The following is a 25,569-nucleotide window of genomic DNA, read 5'->3' on the forward strand; positions in this document are numbered from 1 at the left end:
TAAAAAAATCCATTTTAATCCAATTTGAGAAGAAACCAATCGAATGATAAAGTACTTGATGCTAAAAATTAATTTCCAAATGCACTTTCCTCATAGAGCATTAAGCAATACATAATGAAAAAAATGTTGCTCAGAAAATTAAAATTTATGTACCATAAGTTATAGCAAGGAAACCAAACAAGAACAGTTATCTAAAATAAGAATATTTAATTATGTCCTTTAAAGCAATAGTGTGCACTTTTCATAATGTTGTATACACTTGAATAAAAATATTATTTGAAAATTCAATTTAACTGGACACTTGGGAAGTACCTCAGAGGAGCCAATTGCAATGTTGCTACTGCTGAGCTTTTCCTAAAGAAATGCAGAATAGCACCTTTCACTCATAACGTGTAGAAAGGGAGGGACAACCAGGAAGGCTATGCCATTTTCTGTCCTTTGAAGATAAGCCAGAAAACTAGAGCAGTGTTAAATGGCCAAGTGAACACGGGAGGAAACAAAGGATTAGAGATGATCCCATCCTATCCCAGATGCCAAGAAACCAGCCTGTGAATAAAGAACGTGAGGGAAACATCCTTGTACTGAAGTAACCTTTTCTTTCTAACAGCCATTTTGGGAAATCGTGACTCCTGATGCCAGCAGCGATTATTATTTACAGTTGTAGATCAATTTGCTGTTTTATTTGTTACTGGCTGTTACTTTTGTTACTTCTCAGCATAAGCTCACGAGACAGCACTGTTACTTACTGTCTGCATTCTTAGGACAGACAGGTAATGGCATGAGCATGATTTTAGGAACACATTTTTCTATTACTTCAGTGTTCTATGAGGGCTGATGACATCCAAATAGTTCAGGACTCGGAATAATGAGCCGAGGAATTTGTGCCTCCTTCCAGCAGCCAACCTCTGTTTTTATGTCCACCTTTACTTTATGTAAATGAACAGAAATATCTTAATTCATTTCTGACGTCATTCATGCTTTTATACACACACACATACACACACACCCATATATATATTTATTTATTTATTTTTTGTTGCGACAGGGTCTCTGTTCTGCAGCACTGACTGTTCTGGAACTCCCTATATAGGGCAGGCTGGCCTTGAATGCCCAGAGATCCACCTGCCTCTGGTCCCCAAATGCTGGGATTAAAGACATGGACCAACATATCTGGCCTCCACATTTTTAAAATTGAGTATAATATCTTGATAATCTCTTAATTTATCGATAAGATTTTTTTCATTTTTAAATTTCCCATCTTTTCATTTTTCATTTTTAAATTTCCCATCTTTTCTTTGAACATTAGCTTAATTGTAGCTTGTCTTTTTAAACTAAAATAATGTAACAACTTGCCCAAAATGCATGTTTTAATTTGAAATATAAGAATTAAATAGAATCTGTTTTCAAGAGCAAGTAATATGTCTCTTTTATATAATTTTCTAATAGAAACATGAGCTTTTATTTTTATATGGAGTGTGTGCAACACAATATTATGTTTATAACTGTCACAGGACATACACTATTTTCCATTGAGGTAAAAAATGGCAATGAACACAGAACCAAACACCACAAGACCTTTCCAGTAATTCTTCATTTGGGAAAATCACTTGGGTTCTTCCAACTTCTTGAGAAATATTTTGGTATAGTTTATATGAACGTTAGCTTTAATATACCAACCAAAAACCTTTATTATGGTTTGGAGTGGTTCTATAGTGCACCATTGTTATCACAGAGCAAAAGATGAAGTACAACTCAATGGAACACAAATTTATGAAATCTTTTTATGGGCTGAAACAATATATACTTCAAAGGCTAATGATATAAAATGTTGCCTGTAATTCATCAGTGTTTTGAGGTGAAATAACCATTGTATTCCACTTGAAAACCAATAATTATGTGTCTGTTTTTTTTTTGCTCTAAATAGTCCCAAGTGGCCTAGCCAGAAGGACTGAGCAAATTCTACTCATGGCTGTAATTGGCATCGCCATTCCCAGAACTCTTTGAAGAGGCCAATGAGCTAGGAAGGCATTTGAAACACATCTGCATATTCACCGACAACAGCCACTCAACTTTATGTCATAATCAACATCCAGTCACTTGTGGCCAAGTGTACTTAGCATACAGATGTGTTTTTGTTCATAAACACAGTATTATAAATGTGAATCAGGTCAGGCATGGTGGCACACAGGAGGCAGAGGCTGCTGGGTCTCTGAAACAGAATCCAGCCGGGTCTACAGAGGGAGCTCTACAGAGTGAGCTCCAGGACAGGCAGAACTAAACAGAGTGACAACATCAACATGAATATGAATCAGTATTGGTACTAAGGGTGTTATAATGCTGACTGTAGTAGCTGAGTGAGCATTAAATTCATTCCTAGGCAGCAATGTTGAAGGGTAGGGGGCAGGGAAGCCACAAGATAATCAGAGGATTGTCTGTCTCTTTAGGGAGAGAGTAATTAGCACAAGTGAAGGGAGAGCCCCCTCTTCCCTCCCCTTATCTCTAACGTGCCCCTCCCTTTCTTTCTCCAGTAGAATACTACTACTAAAAGGAACTTCTTTGCAAGATTTGGGTGTTCTGATCCTAGATTTCCTAGTTTGCAAAATATAAAACATAAATCTCTGTTTTTTTTATGTTACCTGGTATCCTGCTTTAGCAATTTGTAAAGAACTAAGGCCGCCTGCTATCACCAAAATATCCCCAATCCCTTCGAATTATACATTTGTAGGTGAGAAGCAGTTCTTCATCGAATAAGGGTTTTCACCTTAACCAGTAATTGAGAGACCTTCACCTGTAAATGGCAGAAGCCGGGTGAGAGCCGGTGTCATAGCTGGCTCGAACTCGTCCTCGATAGAGCTCCACGGCAATGTGGTCTTTGTCACCCTTGTACAAGAGGATGCCGCTGTCTTCATCTGTGGCAATCTAGTAGGAGGTAGCCCTGATGTTAGGATGCACAGTCAACCAAATGTATTCATGCAAAGAAGCAGGTTGATCAGTGAACAGGGAGTTTTCATTTATGGTGTGTCTTGTGAGTATGAGAAAAAAAGAATGTTTGTTGAAGTTGCTGCTTAAAGGCAATTTTGTAATTGTCGTGTTATAAATAAATCCATGAATAACTAAGAAAACCAGTGACAAATATCTAAGTGAATCTGTCAGATGTCATGTCAGAATTGTTTTTTCTGGAAAATGTTGTGTATCTGTATTTTTTTTTCTCCTACTCTGAGCTTTATTCTTGGCACAGATACACATGCTGTGTGCAGAGAGAAACAGGAAATATCTGCTTTCATATTACTTTTTTCTTTGGGGGGGTCTTATAGAACTTAAGTTTAAGTTAGAGTTTAAAAGTCCTTATACCAGTGAACTTTACAGCATTTTTCAGTGTAGCAAACACAGATAGTGTAGATCGAGATTCTTAAAGGGAACCTCGCTCCCTCCCAGTATTTCTGCCCCATAATCTCAGAAGCCGTGCCTGTGTTTCAGTGCCAGGGTTAAAAAAAAAAAAAAAAGACAAGGAGGGAAGACTATAAGACATGGGTCAAAGCCACTTAAATTTAAAACACACTAAAGAATTTTGCTTGCCAGATAAAACAAGTATGCAACCCCAATTTGTCCAAATACTCTACATTTATTATCCCTAATCTAGTATAATTCACGCCTCAGGGGTGCGAATGACTTACTTAGTGATAATCATCTTTGTGGGAAGACCTCAAAATATTTGTTAATTGCACGGCTGTTTCTCAAGGCTTTGGGTAAAGACTTAGGGATGACAGACAGCCGTGTTAAGGTGTGGTGTTGTGACTGCACATCTCAGCTGCAGATTTCAAAGAAAAGCCTTTCTGGTGTGCATAGGGCAGGGCCATACAAATTAACGGGCAAAATATCTTCGCCTAAAGTGTCAAATGAAGTGGCAACTTGGTGTCCAGTCTCCAGCTTTAATGAATTAACACACTGGCTCCTATCTTATCTAAAACATACAAAAATTGAATGGAAAACATCTGATGCTTTTCACACAAGTTAGTTTTTCTTTCTTCCCTGTCTCAGGCAGCTAAATGTGTCTCCTGACCAGTCCGGCTCAACGGGGGCTGAGGGTGGCGTGGGGTAGCGATCTCTCACCTGAAGTGTGATGTTTGTCTGAGGCCGAACCTTGGCTGAAGGAATCTGAAGATAGGACTCTTTGTTTACAAAATTCACACTGACCAGTTTCTCACACTTCTCTCCCAGGTAGCCAGGCAAACACTGGCATACCGGTTCGTTCATCCTGACGATGCACTGGGCTCCATTCTGACAATCAAAATTATCACAGGGGCTGGTGCGGGGGAGGACCATGGGTGGAGAAAACTCACAGAACAAGCCACTGGCAAACGGAAAGAAGCAATCGATTAGACTAGACGCGCTAGGGTCCTAGAGATATCTCAGTGCACACAAACAAGCTCTCGGGTTCTCACCTGTAGCCTTCAGGACACACGCACGTGTATCCGTTCACTGCATCTGTGCAGTGAGCACCGTTTTTGCACTGGTTTTCTCGGCAGTCATCGAAGTCAATGTCACAGTGCTCACCGATGTAGCCCGGAGTGCAGTCACACCTGTTTCAACAAGGAAGCAACACGACTGAGCCAAGAGATCACTTTCATCTGGATACAATAGCACCATCTCCGTATGAAAAGCTCTTTACAGCAATCTTGTCCTTCTAATTAATGGGTTTCCAAGTAGGATAGGCTGCACTGTGAGGCATGGCTGTCTTACTTGAAGTCAGAGGAACAATTAACTCCTTTTTTTATTTTAAAAGAAGATAATGGAAATATATAAAAACGTGAAATCTTCTTTATCCAGTTTCTCCATTCTCTTATATCTACAGCATCTATTCACTTTAAATCATATAGAGACAAGGAGCTCACATAAATTTCCCTACACAAGTACAAAGAAGAATATGGTTGCACACCTGAGCTTCAGGGTTAACAACCTGGATCTAAAATTCAGTCTTTTTTTTTTTTTTTTGAAAAACTTTATTTAAAAAACAAAGATAAATGTACAAATTAGAATGATTAACTCCTTAATGATTGGGAGTTAATCCAGATATATCCAGGTACAAGGAACTGATACCAGGGTTCCTTCCTCACTTCTGCACACTGTTGTTTTTTCTCTTTCCTTATGTGGTCCACAGTGTCCCCATTTTCTGTTCTCTTTAATTCCACTGTCTATTTGGATGATGGCAGTCTTATATGTAAATTTACAAAGGGGATTTTAAGCATTCTGTGGTCAACCATCCTGCCTACCCCTTCCGAGTGCTAGGGCTGCAGTCAGAAGCTACCACGGCTGGCAAATTGACAAAGTCTATTATGTATATTTTGGAAGTAGAAAGAGTTGTATTTGTCACGGACTATCTATCACTAGAAAATAATATATTGTAAGGAAATGAAATTAACTATATTGGACACTGTGAGTTTTAGTTAGTGATTATGGAAGAATTGGGTTGAATTGATGGATTGTGACATTGGATTAGGTAAAAAAATTCTGAGGTCAATTCTATGGGCATTTCTTTTTTCAGCTTCTTCCTTCACATTGTATAGAGGTATTTTATTGCTGATGTCTGGGGAAATGGAAATTATACTCCTTGACCGTCTTTTCCATCCTACTGGGCATCTCAAGAATGTGGATTCAGGGAACCCATTGTAAGATCCTGAAGCTTTGATTGTTATCATCAATGTGATAAGATGATAACATCCTACCCTTGGACCGGCATAGATATTATTGGAGGAAAAAGCTCAAGTCTTTATGCAGTGGCATGCACTTGGAAGTGCCTCTTGTGGGAAGTGGATCTAGGGCATTTGATTAGATCCTTGACCCTGAGCTACTGCACCACGGGCTGTTTAAGGTTCCCTTTAAAAAACTGTGCTCTGGAGGGTTTGGTTGATTGATGATCTTCCTCCCATGAGGTTACAAACCATTTCAACTCCTTCAGTCCTTCCTCAACCACCCCCTCCAGAACTCTCAGGGATTAAAACACCAACCAATGAGTACATAGGGAGAGACTTAAGGCTTCAGTTGCATATGTAGTAGAGGATGGCATTGTCTGGCATCAATGGGAGGAAAGGCCTTTGGTCCAGTGAAGGCATGTTTCCCCAGTGAAGGGGAATGCCAAGGCACTGAAGTGGAGAGGGTGACTGGGAGAGGGAGCACCTTCATGGAAGCAAGTGGAGGAGGGGGGATGGGAATAGGGAGAAAAGGGATAACATCTGAAATGTAAATACAGAGAATATACAATAAAAATTTAATTACAAAAAAAAAAAAACAAAAAAAACCAGAGCACACTGTGTTCTGGTGCTGAGCACTGCAAAATCAGAGGCGACATTAAGGAAAGCAGGGCTTTCTGATCCTCTAGGAAAATGTGTAACAGCACATGCAATGGTTTGCCGAGCAGTGCAGTAGCCAGTTAATCATGCCGACAGCTGCTCACTATGTAAATTATTCACTGAGATTTCAGATGCCCACAGCAATAAAACAGTGTGTTTTATACTGTGCACCCTTCTCACCAACATCAGATTCTGTCTACCTTGTCCAGCCCTGGCTACTTATCCATGGTGACTATCCAGAACTCTCCAACAGGAACTAAGCAAGGTGTTAATAATCACACCCCCTTTAAGGCGCCAAAGTAAAGCCCTTAGGTAGGAGCCATACTCAGTGTCACCGTGCCTATTGCTCACATCTTGAGGGCACAGCATTATCTCACATATCACAGGAAAGATGAGCAGAACACAGAGCAATACTCAGAGACCAAGGGTACCTCTACATAATTGTTCTCATGGCACCTTGTTAGACGTTTTGTTATTCTTAGCTCTTGAATTATTAACGATTTAAGGTCTAGGTGTACCACGCTCAATAGGGTGCTATAAACTTTTTTTTTCTAAGAAGGACTGAGGCTTCCACATTTTGGCCTTCTTTCTTTTTGAGCTTCATATGGTCTGTGAGTTGTTTCTGGGGTGTTCAGAGCTTTCTGGGGCTAGTATCCAATTATCAGTGACTGCATATTATGTGTTTTCTTTTGTGACTGTGTGACCTCACTCAGGATGATATTCTCTAGATACATCCATTTGTCTAGGAATTTCGTAAAGTCATTGTTTTTAATAGCTGAGTAGTACTCCATCGTGTAAATGTATCACATTCTCTGTTTCCATTCCTCTACTGAAGGACATCTGGGTTCTTTCCAGCTTCTGGCTATTATCCTTGACACTTAAAAATTATCATGTTTAATCTTTACACACCAAGTAAATTTTGACTATTTCCATGTTACATTTTGTTTTATATGTACTTTATGCTCATTGTAATCGGTCAGTTTTCAATGTATACTATCAAACCTTTAAAAAAAAAGTCAAGTACTGACTAAAATATATATTCATATAGTTTTATGTAAAAATTCTTTTAAAATCTGTACATTCATCTCTGTTTTTGAAAAATAAATTTGTTTAATTAAATTTAAAAAATGTTTTTTTTTAAAAATTCATGTTTTGACTACTGCTCATTTCTTATTAAACCTCCTTTGCTCGCCGCATTTTATAATATTTAAGAAATATGGCATGGAAGAGTATACATGGGGATTGGCAGCATCCTGCATTTCAGACATTTCTTGGATGAGGGTTATGCTCTCACATGTGTTGTGAAGCTATAGGGACACTGGAACTCGAACAGGTATGGCCACAGATGTGATAGCACTTGTGAGTGTCCTCCCCATCCTCTACTCGTCCCTCCACACATTCTTTGGTCATGACTTGTTCAGTTTAAATAATGGGGCTTCCATGAGCGTGTTTCCTTTGAGTTTAAAGAAGGGTTCGTTTCTATTTTATGTGTGTGTGTCATATATGTATATATACATGACAGAAAAAAATGTTTTTATCCACTGAATTTTGACTTTTCAGTTAAACAGAATTCATTTTCTAGTCTAGCTTCATTGTTACCACTGCATTTCTTTTTCCTCTACCAGATCAACATTTTTATTTTCTAGCTTAATGAAACTATAAATTTTAACACTCACCACATGATGTTTAATAGATGTACATACACACTGGCTAATAATACCCACAATAAAATTAATTAAATATCCATCACTTCACTGTGATGGTTAGCATTGTCTACTTGACAGGGGTCACTTGGGAAATGACAGGGGTCACTTGGGAGATGGGCTTCTCGGCATGCTTACGAGCAATCATCTGGAGTGTACAGTTTAAAACAGGAAGGTCCACTTCTAGTTGGTGGGGTCATGCCTTGCTTGGTTTCCCTGACTATAGATGAAGAGAGGGTATTCACTTTGCTTCCTTCTTTCTGGTAGCTGGTGTAGTGTTGTTTCCTGTTCCTGTCACCCCAACCACCTGGCCATGATGAACTGTACATTGAATTGTTCTCCAGAGTAAATGCTTGTGCCTCCAAGTTGTTTATGTCAAGTGGTTGTGCCACAGTGACAGGAAAAGAAACTAGTGTACCTTACTTTTATGGCAAGAATAATTATGACCTCAACTCTTGGCAAATCTACGGTGCTGTTAGCTGTCGTCACCGTCTCTACAGTAGGTCACAGAACACTCTCCGCTCCTCCTGTAGATTCTTAGGATTAGGGACTAATGTCACTCCTCCTTCATCATCCCCTAAACCATGGCATTGCTCTCTATTCTGTTTCTGTGAGCTCAAATTCTAGACTCACTAATGTAATTAGCATCCCACATCAACTGCCTTCCTATATCTGGATCATGTCAGACTCTGCAAAACAACATTTTAACTAAGACACTTAACATCCAAGTGTCCCTTTCTAATCTACAACATGGTATAATGTCGGCTCTACAGATATGTTAAATATTAAATAAAATGCTGTGTGTAAAGTCACTAACATTTATTTAGATACCAGAATAATCAAAAAGTGGCTTCAATTTTCACAGCTATGAGTCTTGAATTTCCTAGAAAGGTTTATATATATATATATTCCTCTACGAATTATGTAGTATTTTATGAAAAATATTTAAATTAATAATGCTAGTTAAAAAAATACCTGATTGAATGTGGCACTACTGAATGCCAAGGGTATTGTCTAAAGAGGCAAAATCAGATTATTCACTGGAGAGCTGATATATTAAAACAAATGGGGGTTACAGGTCTTCTAAAAGAGCCATGTATGTTGTGTGTATGGTTTAGAAACAAAATGAGCTCATTCAGAGACACACTTGCACTGAGGCTGCTTGGCTTTAATACTAAATCACAATAAAGAGAAGTACACAGCAAGCCTGGAGCTAAATGGACCCTAAGTGGTCATACACATTCTCGAAAAGATGGACGGGCCCTGGAAGGGAGCTTCCATCAATGTTAATGTGGGCAGGGCCACTGAAGTGCTGAACATTAAAAACAAGACGGGCTTTGAAACGCTCTGAATTATTTATCTGAGAAAAGAAATCAAAGTAAAAGATAAGAGAGCCAAACACTTAGCACAGTATCTGTCTAGGAGATATTTTATGCCCTCTTTTCCCCAACTACTACTTTTTAAGTCCCTCAGAACTAGCAGATATATCATGACTGATGATGCTTTCTTTTTCTTGGTTTAAGACAGGAAAGAGCATTTACATAAGAATTTCCCACCTTTTCTATGACCAATAAAGCCTATATCTCTTGAATTCTACTACCTGATGTGGAGCGAGGGAGGAAATATTGAATGTAAAATAGAATATATATAATAGTATATATATGCTGTTTAGTACCCAAAATGCTAACAAAGAAAGATGCATTCTTGAAAATACTGCTTATGGCATATCATGCTCTAAAAATATCTCAGAGCAGTTCATGAGATTTATGACGTATATGAGAAAGCATGCAAAGTTGAACCAGCTCTGTTGACTTACTAATAAGAAAATGAAATTGAAGTAACATTATAACTTGTCCAAACAATATTTCTCAGTAAAGATTTTCCCCACCAGCTTCCCCTTACGTGGTTTTTAAGGCCATTTTCTTTCTGCAGCTACGCTTCCCACAGCGGGCCATTATTTATAAGATGGGGGTCATAGCACACACTCTGACTTAACCTGTTTATTTCAGCTCAACTGCATAGGCTATAGAAGGAACCTGGGAATCACTGGCTGGTGAAGGCGGCCGGCCTTCAAATGAGTCCATTTAGCTTGTAGCAAGGCACATTCTCCAGAGTGTGCACCCTAATTGCTAGTAGTAGAAAATACTTAATTAAGAATCAGCCCTTTGTTTACAATGAGCACTCCTCACTTAACATTGCTTCCATTGCCTCTTAGGAATAGCATGTCTTAGGATTACACAAAGTCCCGAGGAACCTGTTCATCAGATAGCGTGTCCCAGGGAACTGTTTTTGTAAAATCTCTGCGAAGTGGTAACGTTTGATTCACATAGGTGATGTAGTTTTGAGGTGCCAACTTTGACTCTGGGCAGAGCAGGGTAGAATAAAATGCAATGCAGCATTGTGTATAAAGTGAAATAAACTTGATTTTTGGCTAGAATTAGAAATTAAACATAACTAAAGATGGACTCAGAACTACATCCATTTTTTATCTCAGTAAGGTAGTGAATATAGTCAGATTGTTCCACAACTATATTCATGTATTCTAAAAATTTAAAATTTAAAACAAATCGACTGGTAGTATTGTGAAAAGAAAATTCTATAACTATTTACTTCACTGAAACCACTGAATGACAACAGTCTTTGTCAGCACTGAGCTCACATTGCCACTCCACTGTGAATATGTAATAATCTATTTAGTAATCATCGGAATCCTTGCAGAGCCTAGGGTTGCTACCCATTACTTTAGCTACCCAGGAGGCTAAGTGAACAAATCACAGGTACGAGGTAGCCTAAGCAACGTGGTAAGAGCCTCTCAAATGTCAATTAAAAGTAAAAAGAGTGAAGACACAGATGAGGGTGAGGGCCTTTGTCTAGCATATGCAATGCTGAGTTGGATCTTAGCACTTAAACACAATCCAACTCTTCGATATACAGTCCAGATTTCATTTGCTCATGTTTCCTAGACATGAAGGAATTTAACTTCTGAGTCATACAACTGCAAGGCTCGGTTTACTCCACTGAGAAAATTAAGTCTGGAGAGGTACGTAGTGGTTACGTACTATATTAAAGAGGCCTGGTATCATCCCATACTTGGGTGACGAGAGATGCTACATACATGGTAGCTGATGGAGTCCAAGCTGTCTTTGTCTCTTGTCTAATGTAACCATGGCTTCACTCCTGAATATATCTGTGTCATCCCCTAAAATCCAGTCTAATCTTGATTCCAAGCCAACTAGATTCCATGGCAATAATAAACCAGAAAGCTTGTTAAGAGAAATGTGGTTTCCATGAGCCACATAATTGCAAATGTTAAGTCTAGTTGCAGCTGTACCAGTAAATTCACGTCTGCCTTAGCACAGGTACCTGACTCCTCTTGGCAAAAATTCCCTTGTGTTTAAAATGAAGAATTTAGGTGACGGTGATGGTTAATTTACTGCAAGCTCTAAAACTGCTGATAGATCATTGTTATTTGTTAAGGTTGTAACAGATGTAGCATCTACTATGGTATCTAGCATGTTTCAGAAATATTGTGAGGGGGGAAAGCAGTGGTTTTGAAGAATCTTCTAGCTTACTTGAGGGAGCTCTCTATGAAAGTGTGATCAGGTTGTGTTAGATTTCAAGAACAAGGTTAACAGTGGTCCTTATCAATACTTACAGAGAGACCACACGCACAAAACCACAGCTGAACCAAGTAACCTTGCCACAGTACCAGTGTTTTTCTCAGCCTACATCATCAATTAGCTGTTCTAGACCATAGAATTTTCAGTTACATCAATACTAACTTCTATGTTTTAAAATACGTTTACCTGTGGATGTTAGAAAATTAACTGGCTTGGCCCTTAAATACATACATGTGAGGCAGCTAATTCAAAGGTTGCTTTGTTGCATAAAGGAATTCATAGACACTATGGTGAACAAAAGCTTTCTCTGCATTATTTATTATTTATTTTTTATTGTGCTAATAAAGGCCATGGCTCACAGAACTATTTGCAAAACTGTCACAAACACTTGGGCGCATGTGACCCATGCTTGAATCTTTTGCAAAATTGTGAAACTCTGGATGATGGAGGAGACACATTCCTCAAAGAAACCCCCAACCCAATTCCCAACTCAACTGTGGGCCCCAGCTGGCCGTGGACTTACTTGAATCCCTTTGGAGTCAGGATGCACTTGGAGTCGTGCTGGCAGGGATTCAGGTCTTGTGCACAGAAATCCAGCTTTTCCTCACACAGTTCGCCTGCAACAGGGCAAGTAGTGTTAGTTCTTCAGTGAGGATGGGCAAACATAAGCCAGCAGGCTGCATCCAAGGCAAAAGAGGCCCCACCCCCACAGCGTGGGGCAGAAGATACTGGCTCCACTGAGCAGTGTGCTCAGGGCTGCAGGGTATGCCCATAAAGAGATATATGGTGTAGGTAAGACCATTTAGAATTTTCTAGAGTAGGAAAAGAACTTTTGAATGTTGTTTTTTTATCCATCCTTCCTTAAGTTTTACATTTAATCATACATTATTTAAAAACTGAAGTATAACATATCCACATAAAAATAAGGAAGACCACAAAAGAAAAAAAGAAACAGAAGTAACCAATTCAGAGTGACCAGGGTATAGACCCAGAAATGTACTCATCCTATCCTTGTAGGCTCCTGCACTACGCTTCTAATCAGGACCTACTATGTGCCCACTACTAACTTGACAAAATAATGAGATTTGGACCTATTTTGACCTTAACATAAACAAGGTAATTTGAAATGTAATAATTTGGTATTTATTTCTTTTAACTTGGTTTACTTTTCTGTAGTTTTATCTGAAAAAAATAGTCTTCATATTCTCTAATGTCTTATAAATCTGTCTAAATATTACAAATCTGTGTCACAAAAAAGGCCAACGAATACTCACTAACCTTCCCACTGCGATTTACACACACACACACACACACACACACACACACACACACACACACATATATATGGTTATAAATTATAAATTTTACCAACTGATGAAAAATGAGACTATAACCATTTTTAAGCACTCTCTAATAAATTATGTTATAATACTATAATTTTACTAATATAACCATACGGATGGTAGATACTCTATATTGGACTGATAACTCATAATAAAATTTTTAGTGGTTTATGTTATTACTATTTCAAATATGTTCAGCCAGACATTGTTCATTTTCTTTTCCATGAGAAATTCTGTGTCTATAAACCTGTGACAGAAAACTTTAAACCCATATGTCCGTGGTAAGATACCTTTAAAATGGTTTATTTAATGTTTATTATTTCAAGAACTCCTACCTTGAGTGACTTGGATGGAACTGATTCATTGTATTGTGAAAATCATCTGGGGACACAGGCTATTTATGAGAATTTATACCATAGACTCTGAATTGTGAAGAGAGAGCACCATTGGAGATAAATAAAAGCATGAATTCTACATATTTTTTATCTTGTCCACAAATATGAATGTGCTTTATAAATATGGAGGAAAGTCAAGGGTTTCTCCTTTGTTCACTTTGATTTTGGCCAAGTCAATGATTCTAGGAAAAGCAGACTTTACCACCACTGTGGGGCTGGTAGAGATGCTGGGGTTGGAAACAGATCTGCCCTCATGTTTTCCAGTGTACAAGCAGAGACAGATGCTGGACTTGGAGAAGAACAACCAGACTGAGTCTCCAACGCCAAGTGAAAACACCGTAAATGTGGAACTGTCCTTTCCTTCTTACTGAGGCATTGCTCTCTAGATTCCATAGGAAACTTTCGCTGGCGGATCAGATTGCTGAATCTGTCATAAATGGTTTTTAGAGTGAGCATTCTAACTTACAGGAGAAGAGCTACAGATGTCATTGTATGTATTCTTCATTGAAACACGAAGAACATAAAAATATTAGTCATTACAGAAGCTGTACATAAAGGTATCTTTGGATGTGGCCATTACATGGCTAACCCCATGATGCTGATATAAGATTGGCCAATTCCTTCAAAGATACAGAGGCTGTTTTAGTCACTAAGGAACACCAGCAAAGCACAGGGTGCATGTGATTACTCTTCAACTCATCATTCAAGCTCCTTCTACCTAGACTCTTGTCACTGAGGTCTGGTCCTCAATGTATAAATTGACTCTCCATGCTTGACCTAATGTCTCCTTCTCTTTTGTTTAATAAGCTCCTCTTCTATTTGAGTTGTCAAATTCCCTCATGCCTATTCATGCCCATAGCATGACGATATGGTAAGACTGTGGGTGCACAACTGTAGATACACCCATCATCATCATCATCATCATCATCATCATCATCATCATCATTACTGTTTCATTCATTCCTTAACTACATGATCAGACTGGGCCCATATCTTGGTGTGTTTGAGTTTGCCTCTTCCTAGGCTGTGATGTGTAAGGCGCGAACCCAAACACCATCTACTGAGCAAGCAATAGTAGAGGCAAGAATTCCAGCTTGTCTCATATTCACATTGGTTAGTTTTTAAGCCCTTACACACTTCTTAATCTTGAAGAAGATTAAGAAGTGTCATAACGAAGTTGTCACTAAGAATGAGGCTAGGCTTTTAAGTCGGAACATTAAAATAAATGCTCTTGTTGGGCTCTTGGATTTCCCAATTGTGTTTAATTCTGCGACATTTGGGAGAAGAGAAACTTGTAAAGTGTGAATGGCATCTTGCAGTGTTAGTCTAGGGAGCTGAGTGTGTAAGGGGGAATAAGTGACATCCCCTCCGCAGGCACTGCACTGATGTCACACATGAAGTCTGGAAACTGCAGGGATAACAGCAGAGTCTTCCCAGGAAGAACAGGAACTAATATTCCAGGGGTGAAAACAGAGACTCCCGACTTACTGAACTAGTTCACAGCCCCCAGGAAGCGAGAAAGGCGTCTTACTTAGTTTTTAAGTATGTGTACCTAAATTACTCTCAGAAGGAAAACAGCAGAAAACAAAAAAAAGTTGAGTTTTGTTTTCCAAATGGTCACAGGATTGAGGTCACTTCATTGGCTGCCCCTGTTTGGAGATCAACAGTTTTCAAGATGACAGGAAAAACAAGGTGGGCATATTCTTAATTCTATTCTATACAGTCTGGTTTATAACCTACTGAACGATTAGCAAGTCTTTATGTAATTAACTTGCCATGAGAAAATGTGTCAGTTCATTTGATTGGTTTAGGGAAATGTGCTGGAGGCATAGGCCAGAGATTGTACTCAGCCAACTCTCAAGACACACGAATGTAGACAAATTTCGCCATTGTGAAATCTCAGGAAATCTTAAAGCAATAGCATGGGACATAGTGGTTACATGGTATTTGTAATTCCACTTTTGATAAGATGAGCAAATTCATTTTCCCAGTATTCCAGCTTTTACTAGTGTTTGAAGGGAGGGGGTACACAGATTGCATTGCTTTTGCACACTGAAGAAGAAAGGGTGAGCCATAATGGTTGGTGGGTGCCTGTTACTTCGGAGAACAAAACAACTAATGATCCATTGTATGTAGACCTAAAATGGTTCAAGAACAGCATTTGTCCAGGCCAAAATATTCCAAAGACATTGCACCACATGCTACATGTTGTAAATGTGTGTATTTTTATTATGAAATCATGCCTAGCTTTTTTATCACATTCTCTCTGTATGCCTGATTGGTAAAAAAAAAAGGGCGGGGGTAGAAATAAACAAATACTATATCATTATATATGAGGTATGAGGAAGCATGGCAAAAATTATACTCAAGAGAGTATGATGCTACTTTCTTGGTTAGTGCAGAGAAATAACTCCAAACTATTGGTTATTAAACATCTGTGAAAATGTTTTTCCTGCATATTTTGAGGCAGTGGTAATATGACCACTCTTCCTGCCTTGCTCAGGACAGTCCTAATTTACAGCTGCTGTTTCAAGATAATTACTACTCTAAGATATTTTCATGGATGCCCTAGTTTTGATGAAAAAAAAAATGTGATGGTCACTTCATAGGCAGAACAGTTAAAGTCGGATCATCGGAGTTTATAATACCCGATTTTGGAGGGAAGAATGACCCCAACACGAAGAGATTCTGCTAGGAATCTATTTTCATTGGTGAAAATCATGTGTGTGTGTGTGTGTGTGTGTGTGTGCTGTTTCTCCTTGAAGAGTTTTATTTTTTGCAACTATATAGGATATCAAGTAATTGTGTGTTTGAAATGAACTACTTTTATTGCTCTGGGACTCTGTTCTTCATTGATAAAGGGGATTTTAGAAAAGTGAACACTCATGGTATTCACTCACTTATAAGCGGATACTAACCCAAAAAGCTCTGAATATCCAAGAAACAATTCACAGAACTTATGAAGATCAAAGAGAAGGAAGGCTAGAAGGATGCCTCAGTTCTCCTTAGAAGGGAGAACAAAATGCCCATGGGAGGAAATAAAGGGACAAATAGAGGAGCAGGGATTAGAGAAAAGATCATCCAGAGACTATCTCACCTGGGGATCCTTCCCATATGCAGCCACTAAACCCAAGCATTATTGCTGATGTCAAGTAGTGCTTACTGGCAGGAACCTGATATGAATGCCTCCTCAGAGGCTCTGCCAGAGCCATAGTGATACAGAGGAGGATGCTTGCAGCTAACCATCGGACTGAACATGGGAACCTCAATGAAAGAGCTAGAAAAAGGACTCATGGAGCTGAAAGGGTCTGTAACCCATGGGAAGAACAAAATGAAAAACTAACCAGACCCACCACAGCTCCCAGGGACTAAAACACCAACCAATGAGTTTGCATGGAAAGGCCCATGGCTCCAGGTGCTTATGCAGCAGAGGGTAGCATTGTCTGACATCAGTGAGAGGAGAGGCCTTTGGTCCAGTGAAGGCTCATCTTCCCAGTGTAGGGGAATGCCAAGGAGCTGAGGTGGGAAAGGGTGGTTGGCAGAGGGAGCACCTTCATGGAGGCAATGGGAGGGAGAGGGGGGAATGAGATTGGGTAAAGGGGATAACATCCAATAAAAAAAAAAAAAAAAAGATTTAAAGTTTATCCCTGTCTCTAAAGTGGCGTTTTTGTAAAAGAAAAATCCCTCTGGACAGATGGATGGGGTGGATAGGAAGGAAACAGAGAGCATGACACAATACAACATGATGGCGTTCAGTGAGAGAAACACAAGTGAGCAGGAACACACCCGGAGCACCAATAAACAAGGACACAGGAGCCTCGCAGCACACTGAGGGCTCCTCTGGGAAACAGAACTTCAGCGAACCTTGACTCTTACTTTATTTCAGATACATGTGCTTAAATGATATTTATATTGCTTTTTAAAACACGATGGGGGACTTCTGCTTATTGTCTGTCTCAATTCACGTCCCTCGTGTCATATCTTTTCATTCAAGTTTTTTTTTAACTGCATCTACTGGTCTTTAATATTTGTACTATATTGTTCCAGTTGGGGTTTTTAATAATAATTCTTGGCTTTTTAACTCTCACCTCATTTTTATTGAATAGTCTTTTAATTAAATTAATTTTTACCTTAATGATTTTATTTTTTGTAGAAATTTTAAGTTTACTTTCAGACTAACAAGGATTTCCTATCAGCTTTGCTCTTTGTACAGAAAGACTCTTGCCTTCATATTTCTCTAAAGACACGTAGGTCTCAAAATGGAGGCACTAAGTCATTTAACCTAACTATCTTCCTCCTTCTCCCGTTTTTGAAAATTATTGTTATAAATCTCTCCCTCTTTTCCCTTCAATCTTTCCCCTTTACTTCTCCTTGCTCTTTTGGGTTCATGGCCTTTTTTTCCATTGTTTTTTTTCAAAGCATAAATTTATATGTATGTAAATATATATTTCTAACTATATGCTCAGTCTGTATAATGTTATTTGTATTTTTTTTTTAAGGCTGACCACTTGGTATTGGATAAGTGGCGTTCTCTTCCTTAGGGAAGACTATTTATCCTGATCTCAGCATCCCTTGGTTTCTTGCAGTATTTGATTAGGGTTGGGGCTTCTGGGGATTTTTCCTCATACACTTTGGAGTGTGTACTGCTATTGCCCCTGTTCTCATGTTGAGGCAGTCATGTCAGTGAGAGTTAATGAGTTAAACCTCTGAAATTAGTAGGAGTCACAGTCTCACCTTGGACTCTCTGGTCCTCTGCTCTTATAAGCTTTCCGGCCCTCTTCTACAACATTCTCTGGACGTTAAGTATAGGTATGTTCTGTAGATGTATTAATTAAGACTGGGCTCCACAACTCTGCATTTAGATTGGTTGTGATTTTCTGTAATGATCTCTAACTGTTGCAAAGAGCCCTTAGCTTGATGAGGGCTGAGGACTGCAATTATCTGTGTCACACTGTAGTTCTAGTGCCAACTAGGTATGGGACCTCATGAACATGGTTGGGGTATAATGGTGACCACAGGGGAAGTTGCCCCTATTACTGTGGAATTTGTCCCTGAGGGAGAGGGTTAAGGAAAACATATTAATATATCATTATAATATGATAGAGAGCTAAGCTGTGAGAGATCAGGAGTGAGACAAGGAAACCAGGGTTCCACATGGCAGCATAGAGCCAGCAATGGGCACATCTAATGTAGTTCTGTTGGCAGAAGCGAAGCAAAGGAAAGAAACGTTTTCAAAGCTATGATGAAGACAATAGACTATCTTTTATTCAGAAGATATAATAATTTGGTCATTTTGTACCAGGGTCAGTATTTCTGGAAATTTCTAACTCAAATTCATTGTTTACACTATTAATTTATCTTACAGAACACAGAGCCACACAGAAGAGCAAGCACTATTAGTAACCGAACGAGAGACTGTCCACATTTTCTAACAGATCAAACTTTGAATTCCAGTTAAGAGTGTCTAGCGCAAAGGGAATGAAAGGACTATTAGATGGTGTTGGTGGACACTCAACTTTTGGGTCCTACCCTGGCTAACATCTGCTAGTTCACTTAGATTCATTTCTCCTTTTGCTTACAGATGTGATCTGGAAATACATTCTGAAAATCATGGCTGCAGGGATGGATGGGGAAGGATAAGGGGTGGACAATGCAGGCTATTCTAAAGTCTATCGAAGTAGTTATTTTGAAATCACTAACATTGATATGAGGGGGATGGAATATGGGCCAGTGATCTAAATAATTGAATGAGAATTGCGGTGTTAAACTTAATCTGTTATGACATTTGTAAGTACACGTGTATCAAGGGAGGACGTCTGTTTGAATTCCAAGGAGAATCCCCAGGGTAAAGTGAAACACTTTTTTTGAAAGTTTGTACTTTTACTTGGTGTAACAAAAGCCTAGATAAATTGTACTAATTTTATTACATATGCATTAGACCAGCAGAAAAAGGCATTAAAATGTGCAACAAACCTAATAAACTACATGGAAATTTATTCTTTAAAATATAGCACGCATGGCCATGCAAGGGGTTCGTTTACGTACATTTTTGGAATCTCCATTCCCATCAATCATGTATTCAGTGGGGGGAAAATGGGAAAGGTTAGCAGTGGCACATCTGTTGCTGGTGGGAAAATATATTTTAAATGTTAATGAAGGTATAGAAGGCACAGGTGACTCAGAGGTGCAAGAGAATCAAACAGCTGGAGATCTTGTTCTGAGTCAAACATGCCTTGAACATCATCCGGGGTCAGACATCTTTACGATTTATTTTTGCAAAAACGATTAAGATGGTAGAAAATCAAGGTGAGTCCAGTGACAAAGGGGCTGTGTAGGAGGCTATCCCTCAAATGGTATGTCTGAGAACAGTTAGGATGGACAGATCTGGCTGTTTCTCTTTGGTGAATTTTAAAATAAAAGCAGGATCTCAAACATGTTGTAAGGGTCCTATCTGTTCTGACTTGAGGAAATCACAGCTAACCTTAGGACCCCTGAGGGGTCATTCCAGCAGCTCCTGGTTATCCTCGACCCCTTATGTAGAATGGACTAGTGCTTGCTTACAAGCGAGGCAAATCTCCTTACAAATTGTAAAGCTTTATTTTGTTATTTTTAAAGTGTGTGTGTGTGTGTGTGTGTGTGTGTGTGTGTGTGTGTGTGTGTGTGTGTGTGGTTGTTGATGTGAGTGCAGTGCCCAGGAGTCTAGAAGAGAGCACTGAATTTCTTGGAGCTTGAGTTCCGGTGATGGTGAGCCAGAATATGTGGGTGATGTGAACTGAACCCAGGTCCTCAGCAAGTGTAGTCAGTTGGGCCTTTTAATCACTGAACCATGTATCCAGCTCCACGTCACATCCACTTTAAACCAGCTTGTGAGTGTGACATCTCCTTAACACTGTAAAGGCAAGTGGTTGTCTTGCTGTAGAGGATATGAACAAGAAAAAAAGTGCATGTGCACATCTATTCCAGAGATAAGCTTCCTTACATATTCCTGACCCATGGTTGAGTGTTCGGATAAGCAGTCTGTTGATAGGAAGGGTGGGTTGTACTTATGTTTCCTCCTTATCTGTTGATCGAAGACAGGCCTGTGTTACATACTGCATTAGAAACTACAGTTTTAGGCACCAGAGCATATTAGCAAAGTCAAATAAATGTCAAGTCTCCCACATAAATATTTAACATGCCTACAAGTGATAAGAGCAATGAATGACCGAACTTAGTAAGACAGGGGTGATTTATGAACACCAAGTTCCTAAGGAGTCCCTTTGACAATCTACTAAATACTATCAACTATCCAGATGGCCCTCATTTTCTAAAGTTAATGAAGTACAGTTGTTAATACAGGAGTCAAGGGGAGTGGTGTGGGGGGGAGTGGTGTAAGGGGAGTGGTGTGAGGGGAAGTGGTATGAAGGGGAGTGGTGTTCGGGGAGTGGTGTAGGGACATTGGTGTGGGGGGGAGTGGTGTGGGGGGGAATGGTATGAGGGGAATGGTGTGGGGGGAGTGGTGTGAGGGGAGTGGTGTGAGGGGAAGTGGTATGAAGGGGAGTGGTATGGGGCGAGTGGTGTGGGGAGGAGTGGTGTGGGGGGGTGGTGTGAAGGGGAGTGGTGTGAGGGGAGTGGTGTGGGGGGGAGTGGCATGAGGGGAATGGTGTGGGGGTAGTGGTGTGGGGGGAGTGGTATGAGGGGAATGGTGTGGGGGGAGTGGTGTGGGGCGAGTGGTGTGGGGAGGAGTGGTGTGGGGGGGTGGTATGAAGGGGAGTGGTGTGAGGGGAGTGGTGTGGAGGGGAGTGGTGTGGGGGGAGTGGTGTGGAGGGGAGTGGTGTGGGGGGAGTGGTGTGGGGGGAGTGGTGTGGGGGGAGTGGTGTGGGGGAAGTGGTGTGGGGAGGTGTGGTGTAGAGGAGGGTCCTGTAGAGGGCTGTGACATCTTGAAGATACCTTACTTACTGAAATCTGTCCTCCCTGTGAAATGTGAATCAGATGTGTTTTGTGCCTAATTCGGGCTGTGCTATGGGCAAACCCTGTAAAATAAAGTGAATCACAGCTCAGCATAGGATGGTTTCAGAGAAGGTGTGAGGTAGGCAGCTTCCTAGATGCTTTATAGGATGAAAGACACAAACAAACACCTTTTTTCTGAATTTTTGCTTTCTAAATGGAAGGATCGATGGCTGTTCAGTGATATTTGATTCCCACATGGCATGATCACTGTGCACTGTTGACACAATCCATCCCCAACAGCATCTGTGTGTTTATTTGTCAATGCGCTAGAGACATACGCAGTGATGGCTTTGCGCCAGCCATGTCTATGACCTGATTTGAACCTGCAGTGGAGAGCACAGCCAGTATTGGCTGGGTGAACATGGAAGAGCTTGGTGGGTTTGTATCACTTTCAATATGTAGCAGTGTCCTGACTTCATTATTTTCTCACCAAACATCTATGCAATTTCAGATGGAAAAAAAAAAAAAAAAACCCTCACCTCTCCAAATAAACAAATCTAGAGAGGAGGTACTTCCTTTAAAGATTTCTGTGGCTAAAGAATTTAGTCAATTTTAATAGTTACTATGAGTCCAAGAAGAAATGAGATTCTCTTTTCAAAGTAAATACATCCAAATGAGATGGAACAAGACTGGTTAAGTTAAACTGTTGTTTTGGGGGTCAAGGGTCACTGTGAACAAATGAGAGCAAACAGTTCCTCTGAAATGTTTTGTGGGATTCAAATGCATTGAAGAAAGCCCTGAAAGGTTGGAAGACGAATAGAAACCACACAGCCTTGCAAGACTGCCAAAGTACTTTCTTTCTCCAGTTAAAGTGGTTGCAGGAGATTATACAACATCAGCTTTTCTTTTTGGGAGACCTCAGCTGTGCGTGCCCACAGCAATACTGATTTTGAAAAGAGGACCTTGTCCATTTCAATACAAACCCAACAGCAGGACTCCCTGTTGTTATGAAGAGATCACAAATATTGAAAATGATGTAGAAAGCTAAAGTTACTGCCAAGGGTTCTTCAGTTTTCAATGTGTCCTTGTCCAACACATTTACTATGTCACTGGGCAGGTGTCATTATGCCAGAGCTAAGAGAAATGGCCACTTATCCCTCTGTGAAGTCTTTCTATTTACGATGAGCATAAGAAGTAAAAACTTAACAAAATAAACTTAATGAAAATGTGGAAAGATCTATTTCATGTGCACATCAGGTAGAACTAGCTACCAAATCCCCATTCTACAGCTTGAAGAAGCAGCATCAGATAACACACATAAAGCAACATCTGTCTCATCAGGCTGCTCCGTAACTTTCCAGAAGTATGAGCATTTACTATCCTGTTTTCCTATAAATGCTTTTCATAGATGGTCTTCTCAAAAATCTACATGGAGGAGGAAGAAGTCATTATTCCTGTGTCAAAGATGACAACAACTAAATCACAGAGACCCTATACTTTATAACTGCTGATTCCAGGACACAAAGACTGAAGTCTATGCATTTACAATCCCCCTGTACCAATGTCAAGTATTCTAGGACAAAGTGAAATGCCCTTCTAAGAAGTATTTATTGTTTAGGTACTGATTAAGTCCTTTCTATAATTTACTATGAATACAATAAATTACCTTTATGCACTAGAATTTGGGGACCATAACTGTTTCAAAGGTCCACAGGAATGATTGGCTCTAACAATCAGAAAGGACTGCAAAGAAAGCTTGTTTTGCATAAGCAATTTGCAATACTGTGTGATATGAAAAGTAGTCAAGAGTAGAGGTAGCTTCAGATGGGACTGGTTCTAGCAATAGGGTAGGTAGGTCACAGTGGATGCTGTAGGTTCAGGAAGACACTATACTTACAAAGTATATATTCTTGAGTAAGCAAGCACACATTGAATTAATACAGTATCATTAATTTACAATACTATACCTAAGCAGCTACTGTCTGTATTATAGACACATAACATTACTCCCATTCCAAACAACCACAAAGGTTTGCTTTGAAAGAAAATCAGGTCAATAGCTAATTCTTTATAGTAACAAATATTTTGCAAACATAAGTGCGAAGGATAGTCAGTCAGCTTCTAAAGCCATGGGGTGATTTAAGGTACTGAGCTTATTTCTAAGAATGGGCAGACATCACTAGTTAAGGGTATATTACTGAATGACAGAATCATTTCGGCTGTCATTAGGCAGATCTCCAGTTGTTTTTATGCTTAGAAAACAGAAAGAAGATTGCAAACCCAGGAAGTATTAGGTACATTAACAGACAGCATAGGAAGCCATATTTTCAATTCAAAAGATCAAAGCATCGTCTAATGTTTTTCCAAATCCACTCTTCACACAGTACGACTGGGCAAGCAAACAGAATAAGTCATCTGAACACAGCAAAAAAAAGGAAATGGCTCAATAAGAGATGCAAGGAGATGCTCTATCTACCCCTCCATCATCTTATAATATGGCAAGTGTTTCTTAAATGCCAGGACCATCGAGACTAGCACACTGTGTTGGTTCCTGTAACTCAGAACTTTAACTCTTAGCAGAAACCCAAATGACTCAAGGCTAAAGCGTAGCCTTTAACAGACATGTTCATGAGGATTCTAAGACATGTTTTCACCATGGCTACTGATCTACTAACTCTATGTCCCCTGACTGGTTCTGGGTTTGTTTGGGAGCCCAGTGGATGACAGCGGTGTTAGTGACTATGTACCAACCATTCTGATGTCTTAAGAGAACCACTTAGAATTCACTTGATTCAGTGATACTGATTTCACAATTTCAGTGTATAAATAGATCCCTTGGACTTTTTAATATTTGTGCAGTAAGATATTTCACATATAATACATTTTTCATGTATATACAAGTCAAAGAAACACATACAATCAGCACTTTGTTTACATGTAATATGTATATGTAATTATATATATATATATATAATTTACATTAACCTATATTATTTTTGCACTGCTGAAGTTAGAAACCTGGTCCTATACATGCTAGGTAAGTCACTGATCATTGCTATGCAGCCCCAATCACATGGTATAAAATGTTTCAATTACCATATACATTTTTAGATACTTTTTATAGGACAGAGTAGTAAAGGTCTGGACTTAAACTTATGAACAAGTCTTCACTATTTTCAGTGCTTTATACTAAGTATAGTATATATGCTGTATCAAGGGACCTATATTTTTTATTATATAAGTAACATATTGTTATGATATCTTTAAAAATGTAAAAGCATATGGAGAAGTAGGAAAGAGAAAATATAAGTTTTTAATTTTAGACATTTATTTTTCTCCCTCAGAGCTCTACCAAATTCTTTTCTATACATCGATGAAGTGCATGTCAATGAACCATTTTCTAGTGTTTCATGTGGCTCTACATACGCCAAGGATCTGCAGGAAGGATTTGACACAACACTTGAGACTTCATCTCTTGTCATCAGCTTTACCCAGCCCACCCTGTGAGATCTTGTAGCTTTAAAAGACAGAGGAGAACTAAAGTGAAAACCGTAATAGACTTAAAAAGAGCAACTAACCTTTTTCCACCTCATTCAGATTAGCAGCTGGCAGCGACAGAGACAGGAGAGACAAAAGACTTTTTACATTGCAAGGTAAAAGTAGCACACAGGAAGCCAACGTGCAGCATTAACAACAGCAAAGCCAGTGTGAGAGAGCAAACCGAAGCCAGACTTAGACTTCTTACCTACAGCTGGCTAAACACACAAACATGGAGAAGAATAGGGCAAAATTAAAAGCCATCCCAGAGAGCTGGAGGTTGACATCTAAACCCGGTGATTGACACTTGCTTCTTTACTGTAGTAGGTACCGAGTGAACATTTGTGTAGGGGACCAGAGACAAAATGGGAAAGGTAGAGTTCCTTATATTTTTCATATGATAGATGCTAAGAATATACAAACCCAGTCACTCTGGAAACTGCAGTTGTGGTGAATAATTGATTTAGTAGGAAAGCTTGAAAGTATTCATACCTCTGTGGGGCCCTGAGAGGGTGGGTGCAGGTATGGAAGACACACAAACCCCAACCCAATAATTACCATTGCAAAACTCTATTTTCCATAGTAGCTCCAAATCTACCACTAGCTAAGAAAATATTTACTTGGTTTCAATAATGCAGACCTACCATATTCCTACTCTTCAGTTTATACAGACTCAAGGAATTTCGTGAAGATTT

The 25,569-nt window shown here is 39.4% G+C and overlaps 1 protein-coding gene across 4 annotated transcripts in view; it reads right to left on the bottom strand.

Annotated features, from left to right (window-relative positions):
- The window catches only part of SLIT2 (slit guidance ligand 2), a gene marked incomplete at both ends in the record, with an annotated part of 320,456 nt that overhangs the window by 16,757 nt on the left and 278,130 nt on the right, over window positions 1-25,569 (bottom strand). For 3 of the 4 annotated variants that reach the window (XM_080940387.1, XM_080940386.1, XM_080940384.1), the window contains 4 exons: window positions 2,789-2,919; window positions 4,111-4,351; window positions 4,443-4,580; window positions 12,194-12,287. In XM_080940387.1, coding sequence (XP_080796513.1) covers window positions 2,789-2,919; window positions 4,111-4,351; window positions 4,443-4,580; window positions 12,194-12,287 — 604 coding nt within the window. Of the gene's footprint in view, window positions 1-2,788; window positions 2,920-4,110; window positions 4,352-4,442; window positions 4,581-12,193; window positions 12,288-24,915; window positions 24,943-25,569 lie in introns of all 4 variants that reach the window. The other variant, XM_080940385.1, reaches the window with a different exon arrangement.

This window comes from Micromys minutus (assembly GCF_963924665.1).
Source record: "Micromys minutus genome assembly, chromosome: 1".
Taxonomy (NCBI): domain Eukaryota; kingdom Metazoa; phylum Chordata; class Mammalia; order Rodentia; family Muridae; genus Micromys; species Micromys minutus.